Source organism: Myotis davidii, unplaced genomic scaffold, assembly GCF_000327345.1.
Source record: "Myotis davidii unplaced genomic scaffold, ASM32734v1 scaffold327, whole genome shotgun sequence".
In the NCBI taxonomy this organism is placed as follows: Eukaryota; Metazoa; Chordata; class Mammalia; order Chiroptera; family Vespertilionidae; genus Myotis; species Myotis davidii.
This window is the reverse complement of record NW_006298628.1, coordinates 4,857,568-4,864,848: the sequence shown is the minus strand read 5'-3', so window position 1 is coordinate 4,864,848 and position 7,281 is coordinate 4,857,568. Positions and strand designations below refer to the sequence as shown.

Sequence of the window (7,281 nt, the reverse complement as noted above, 5' to 3'; positions counted from 1 at the left end):
AATTACAAGAACGTTCCGGACAGCTGAGCGGACAAGGTGAGCGAGAACCAGGAAATCATGGCAAATGACTCCAAGTCTACCCTCTCCACTCCGCTACCAAGTAAAGAAAGGGTCTGAGCACAGAGTTTAATGTCTAGACACAATTGCGAGGGTGGGCATCATCAGGAAGACTTGTAATTCCCATGAGACGTGCTACGCAGGGAAGAGCCTCAGCAGCTGCGTCTGTCCTCTGTACACACGTCCCCTCAACAGACACTCAGAGATAAGTCACTCTCAGAGGTCAGGAAAGTGGTCGAGGGCCAGGACAGCCTCGTGGGGACAAAAGCTAACCAACCAGATGCTAGAGCCACAGACAGGCTGGGAGAAGGCAGCGCAGCCTGGCGGAAGGGAACCTGATCTTGGCATCTCGCCGGCAGTCACCACGTCCCACCTGAGCCCGGGCATCCGGCATCGGCATCGGGAAGGACATGCCGGGGGCTCACCATTAGTCCCCGCCCCATTCCTCCTGGAAGGGAGTGGAAGGTCTGTTAGGTTTTCGAATTGGCCTGGAAGATGGGGAAAGGATTAGAATCCTTAAAATAAAAGTTTGGGCTCTGCCGGTATGTCTCAGTTGGAATGTCCTCCCAAGCATCACAAGGCGACAGGTTCAGTTCCTGGTCAGGGGACATACTCAGGGTGTGGGTTTGATTTCTGGTAGGGGTGTGTGCCAAAGGCAACTGATCAATGTTTTTCTGTCTCTCTCTCTCTAAAAAAAAAAAGTTTGGACGATGGAATGAAAACATCTTCCACAGAGACTTTGGGGGAAGTGCCATTTCACAAAGCAAATGTTTTTGAACTTTAGTACAGGGGGAGGTGGCAGCAGCATAAAGGAAATGGGCAATGCCAAAGCACTGTGACCAAGGCTGGGTGGGACCAGGAGCCAAAGCCAGGTGTCTACAACATGCCTTTCATGGAAATTAGGGATATTGGGGGATGAAATTCCAAAGTTGGTGATGAATACAAGGTCCCTTTTCCAACAAACAAGACTTTCTTGAACCCAGAGTGCCAGTCCATGGGAAGACAAATGCCCCTGCTCTTAAGAACTCACTGACCAGTTGGGAAAGTCTTTCACCCCAACTCCCTTTTCAGGAATTATTTGGTTACGGAGTGGTCTGGAAGCCAGGGGGTTAAACGGCTGGGAAGCCCAGGGGATGTGTAGAGAATCCCTCCAGGAGTAGGGTGAGCAGCAGGAGAGGAATTCAGTTAAGGAGGCAGAAAACCCCAACGCATGTTCAGTTGACAGAACTTGGCAGGAACAGTGTATGTGCAGCGATGACCCAGGGGCCAGCCAGAGAACATGGGAATAACGCAAATGCCCCACAGGGAGCCCTGCTGTTGGCGGCTGAGACGGAGAGCCAGGCTGGCCGTTCCCCACCATCCGCAGCTGGTAGAGGTGGGCTGGGGGCCACAGGGAGCCCCCGCCAGCCTCACCTCTGCTCTCAACCTGCAGTTGCCTAGAGGGAGACCCTCCTCTCCGCAAACCTCCCCTGAGAGTCAGACTCGCCTTCTCTTTGATTCCCTTGAAGTCTAGATTCCTGTGAGAGCCAGGAGGTCACTGAATCGAATCCTGTCAGATGTGGGGAAGGAGTCTGAGAGGTTTAGGGATTTGCCCAATATTTTGTCTCTTCACCCAGCCCTTGCCTTCCTCATCTCCAGCTGTGGTCCTCAGATCACACCTGGGGCTAAGACTCCAAGACCAAGAAAAATGCTGTGCCTGTCAGCAGTGCCGGTGTGAGAGCAAGCACAGTAATGAACTGATGCACAAAGAGCTTTGGAGAATTTTTTATTGTTTAAAAATCATAATTGAAGCTTCAAAAACATACAATCCAACCCACGTCCCAATTCGAGTCCTCTACTCCCTGGAGGAGAGCACAGGTCTTTTCCCTCCCACCTGATGCCCACACCACTAGCCAGGACCCTGCCCTGGGGAGGCCACCTGCCCGCCCTTGGCCCTCCGTGTGCTAAGTCACGGGCTGGGGAGGGGCCCTGGGGCGAGGTGGGGGTGACTGGCTCTCTACATCCCCCCGAACCCCGCCCCACAATACGCAGTCTGTGAGCTGTGTGTGGGGAAAGGGGCCAGTTCCCTGGGTAGGGGACCCCGAGGGGAAAAGATAAAGAGCCAGTCCCCACTCACCCCACCCCTCCCCAGCCCCCCAGCTCAAGGGAAGCTGTCGTCATCATCTTCTGCCATTTCCTTGGCAAACTCCAAATCCTGCTGCTCTCGCTCTCGTCGTTCCTGGGGAAGGAGATGGCGTGAGGGCTGTGCGGCCTCTCTCACAGACACACCCCCGCCAGGAACTGCCCAAGCTTCACAGCTGCCCCAGACCTTCCAGAAACCCCTTTCCTTTCTGTAGGGCGTCCTACCTCCCAGTCTTCCCCACAGCAGAGAGCAGCTTACCTCTGCAGACTCCAAGTCCTTGTTGTATGATTTGGGAGGAAACCTCATGGCCTGAAGCAGAGTAAAGAGAGGAGAGCAAGATGAAGTGGAGGCATTAACTTAACACACATATTGTGCTCCTTCTGTGTACCAGCACCAAGACACAGTAAGACAGGCTATTTAGTCTCCAAGTTAGTACAGTGGGGGAGTCGGGCATGGAATGAATTACTGCAATACCGTGTGGTAATGCTGAAAAGAGAATGAGGAGACTCGGGGGTATAAATGACTAACCTCTGGAACGGGCAGGCAGGGGAACGGCAGTGAGGGCGAAGAGTGAGGCAGTGAGGAATGGGCTGGTTGTGGGAATGAAGGGAAAGCAGTCCGGACAGAGGATGCAATGTCCGGCCTGAGTTCAGTGGGGGTGAAGGGGGGGGAGGAAAAGGGGACAGGGGCCCTGGCCGTTGTTGCTCAATGGTTAGTGTCGGCCTGTACACAGAAGGGCAGTGGGTTTGCTTCCCAACAAGGGCATGTATCTGGGTTGCAGGTTCGATTCCCGGTCCTGGTCAGGGAGTGTGCAGGAGGCAACCAATCGATGTGTCTCTCTCACATCCAAGTTTCTCTCTCTCCCCCAACCCCTCCCTTCCACTCTTTCTAAAAAATCAATGGAAACGTATCCTCAGGTGAGGATTAACAAAAGAAAAAAAAGAGAGGCACAGGGAAGGGGGGGGGGTGTGTTGTGGAGCATGGCTTTTGCCCAACTGTAAGCAAGACAAGTGATATTCCTGGCTTCCAGCGGGAAGGAGACCAGGAACAAACACGAAAGCCAACAGTACAGGCGCCTCACTCAGTGCCCGACACAGGGTAAGGGCTCAGCAGCCTTTGTGGGACTAGATACAGCCCTGCCTTTACACAACCGGGACTTCACTAAGTGCCCTAAGACGGTGATTTCATTTAATCTCATCAACCCCGTGAAGCAGGCAGGGCAGGTAATATCTCACTATCAGCTTCACAGGGGGAGAAACAGAGCCCCAGAGAAGGCAAATGACTCCCATTTGGAGCCAAATCTAGAACCCTGAACTGCGAGTCTCTGTCCTCCTTGGCAACTAGACCCTTAAAAGCAATAGAAGGTGCTACAGCCCCACAAGCAAAGTTCTTCGTCCCCTGAGGCCCCGTCCTCACAGGGACTTTACAGAGACGGCTGGGAACGGGGCCCCAAACCACACCAATCTTCTCCGAGGAGCCCACGTGTACCGGGTGCTGTGATGCTGCCAGCCGGCGCCTGCAGCCGAGCGCTCCTCACCTTGACAGACATGTTGTGGATGTCGAGGCAGAAGGAGATGCGCTGGTGGAAGGCGAGCTGGGGCTCCCGGGTGGAATAGATGTCGATCATCTCCTTGGACTGCACGTAGCCCTTCTCGTGGTTGATGCTGGCCTCAATGACGCCGTCCCGGATGGCCTGCGGGCCCCCAAAGCGAGGGAAGGTCACCAAAGAGCCCACCCATCCTCTCAGTCCCAGAACATCTTGTCCCATCTCTGTCTTCCTTACACTCTCATACATTCACTCACATACACACGCTCCTGCAGCTTCCTGCAAGACGGGCACCGCTCTACCCACGCCCCTCCCTGGCCCATTTCCTCCCACTCCCGTCCCCTGAAATGAGGCAGGAAGGTGACACCCGCGGCCCTGGATAAGCCCCACCTTGGCAACAATGAACTCCGCGTCCTCTGGGCTGTCCAGCTGCAGCTTCTGGGCGATGTCAGCCAGGGAGATTCGGGAGTAGGAGAGGCTGATCATGCGCACACCTGGGGGGGAAAGGAGTGGTGGGCGGGCAGAGCAGATCCTTCACTGCCCACGGACACACACAGGGTTGCCCCGTCCCTGGGTCCAGGCCCCTCCGCCCTGATGCTCACCTGTCTTAATGACGTTGTGCCGTAGCCGGATGATGAGGGTGTAGGTCCCATCTGCTTGAAACTTCTCCCCAAACTGATCCAGGACCAGGTTGAACTTGGCGAGGTTTCCTGTCCTGACAGCTGCAGGGGGGAGAGGAGCGGGTCAGAGGATGCAAAGGGACACACCCCAGAGGCCACAGGCCAGGGCTCTGAAGCTCTGGGAGGGCACTGGCCTTACCTTGGGTCAGAAGGAAGTAGGGCATGAGTGAGCGCTTGAGAGACGGCTGGCGGAACTGCAGCCGGTCCGGGATCTCCCCCAGCAACAGCTCCACCACAATCAGAAGCTTGTGCACCTGGCAGAGTGTGACACGGGAACACAGTGGGCAGGGGTCCCCCCGGTGGAAGAGAATGAAATGGGGCTTCAATTCAGTCAGACAGCCTGGGAAAGGGGACAGCGGCACTGTGATTAGGCCACGGAGACGGGAGGACCCCTGAGCCTGCGCTGGGCAGGGAGTCCAGGCTCCGCCTGTGGAGCCAGGCACTGGGAGCATCGGACCCTCTGACCACACTTGGCCCCGTGTCCTTCCATCGGGCCCGTCGGCACACACCCTGCTCTGAAGTGGCGATGCTCTAACCGCCCAGTACCTTGCATGCGACTGACTATATTGGGAAATAATCTTTGAAGAGGTAATTATGGTAAAATGAGGTCATATGAGTGGGCCCCAACCCACTATGACTGGTGCCCTTATAAGAAGAGATTAAGATACAGCCATGCACAGGGAAGAACATTCGGAGACGCTGCAAGAAGATGGCCCCCTACAAGCAAAAGAAAGGCCCTCAGAGGAATCCAACCGCTGACCCCTGACCTTGGACTTCTGGCCTCCAGGACTGTGAGGAAATGCGTGTCTGCTGCTGAAGCCACCAGGCTGCGTTCTGTGGGAAGGCGGCCTGAGCAGACTGAGACAGCACCGGACGCTGGTGAAGCATCCTGGGAGCAGCAGGAGCACCACAGGAGAGCCTGTGGCTCTCACTATGGATGAGCAAGCTTCCAGAGTGTTCTGCTGTGGACTCCACGGTCACTTACAGCTAGCTTCTCTACTGTGTTCTTTACCCCATTGCTTCCCGTCTCTTCCAAGGCCCTGACCTTCCTGCTCAAGTTGGGAAGCTCTCCCAACTCTGCTTCTTTCCCTCAAGCAACCAGACCGTCTCTTCCTGCTCCCTCACCAGTCCACTGACCTCATTCCAGCTTTCTCTGCTCCTTCCTGCCACCCAGCTCCACCAAAGAAAACATGGAAACCTCATTCATCTATAGTGAAATCTGGTTTAAAAACACTGCTTTACCTTTCACCGTCTATCCCCAGTATGTGGACACAGCCTCTATGTTCATCATTCATTTTTAGTGATTTTTACAAAGAACTTTGGTGTATGTCCAGTATTGTAAGCAATCTCACATTCTGCACATGTACTGTATGTGTCTGAAAAGCCATTCCTTTGAGAAAATTCTGTCTATCTTTCAAAACCCAGATCTTTAAGATCTCTTTAATTATTTGACCAAAATCAAACCTTCCTTCTATAAACTTCTGAACAGAAAACAACCGAGTGATTTTTACAAAGAACTTTGGTGTATGTCCAGTATTGTAAGCAATCTCACATTCTGCACATGTACTGTATGTGTCTGAAAAGCCATTCCTTTGAGAAAATTCTGTCTATCTTTCAAAACCCAGATCTTTAAGATCTCTTTAATTATTTGACCAAAATCAAACCTTCCTTCTATAAACTTCTGAACAGAAAACAACCGATTCTCCTGCCACACTAACCTAATCATTTTTTTTTTAAATATTTTTATTGATTTCAGAGAGAAAGGGAGAGGGAGAGAGATAGAAACATCAATGATGAAAGAGGGGCTCATTGTGTGTTTTTAATCTGTTCTCTTTCAAGGGCACTAGGGCGTTGATAGTGTGCTAAGGTGGGAGCAAAGGCTCATATGTAGTTGGGAAAGTGGAGTCCAAATCTGGTACTAGGCCTCAAGCCTTTCTGAGTTAAAGTTCTTTATGTATCTCTTCCAGGGCAAATACCATTTCTTATCCTTCTTTATTATTCCTCACAGTGTCTTAATACCAAGGCCAGCACTCAAATAAAATAAAACAAAAAGCAAACAACCCTTGGTGACTGACGGTTCTCGGGAAGGTGGGTGGGAGGGGGGAGTGCAAGGCTTATCTCCACCTGAATCAGCCACCCTTCTGATTTTCTGGGGTCTCAGGGCACAGGCAACACTGCTCCCAAATGGGCACCTAAGGGACCAGGGAAGAGCCAGCGTTTTACCAACAATCCATGCCCAGGACTGGAATGACCACAAGAAGCGCTAGGAATCGGGACACTATACCAGTCTGCCAAGAACACTGAATCACCTGCCAGAGGAGCAGGTGGCATCTGCTCAATGTGCCCCGAACAATGTTGGGCACAGGCATCCGATGCGACCTCTGGGATAATGAAGACTAAGGAGCCTTCCCCGGCCCCACGCAGGGAAGCAGAACTAAGTTATCAGAAGAGCAAGTAGCAAAGGGATGAGAATTGCTGCTCACAGTCTGTTTGAAGCCGACAGCTGTGTGCTGAGGGGCCTTGCGAAGGGCATTGGTCATAGTTCTCCGGGCCTCTGAGTATTCCAACTGGATGGCTTTGATCCGCCCTGGGTGTGAGACGAGAAGAGTGGGTCAGGAGAATGGCACCATCCAAGCCCCCTGGAGAACCAGAGTGCCAAATGGGTCTCTCTGCACCCAGTGCACCAAATTTTTAGAAAATTGGCACCAAGTAAGCCCGAGGCACCCCCTGGCTTGGGGGTTGGGCCCCTGCTCACCTGTGTAGTACAGGTACCTCGCCCACTCGTTGTTGTTGGCCTGCTCAGGGAACACGGACTTGGACACCAGCTTCTCAGCCTGGTCGTACAGGCTGTAGTGTAGGTAGTTCCAGCAGGAGGT

General features: G+C 53.2%; 1 protein-coding gene across 1 annotated transcript in view; it reads right to left on the bottom strand.

Moving 5' to 3' along the window:
• Nucleotides 1-1,805: 1,805 nt before the first annotated feature.
• PSMD3 (proteasome 26S subunit, non-ATPase 3) overlaps nt 1,806-7,281 on the bottom strand; it is a 12,706-nt gene continuing 7,230 nt past the window's right edge. Inside the window, exons 6-13 of the mRNA XM_015570892.1 lie at nt 7,161-7,281; nt 6,889-6,992; nt 4,545-4,659; nt 4,328-4,447; nt 4,116-4,219; nt 3,717-3,872; nt 2,438-2,488; nt 1,806-2,275 (exon numbers count right to left, since the gene is read on the bottom strand). Of these exons, the coding sequence (XP_015426378.1) occupies nt 2,198-2,275; nt 2,438-2,488; nt 3,717-3,872; nt 4,116-4,219; nt 4,328-4,447; nt 4,545-4,659; nt 6,889-6,992; nt 7,161-7,281 (849 nt within the window). The 3' untranslated portion in view covers nt 1,806-2,197. The remainder of the gene's footprint in view (nt 2,276-2,437; nt 2,489-3,716; nt 3,873-4,115; nt 4,220-4,327; nt 4,448-4,544; nt 4,660-6,888; nt 6,993-7,160) is intronic.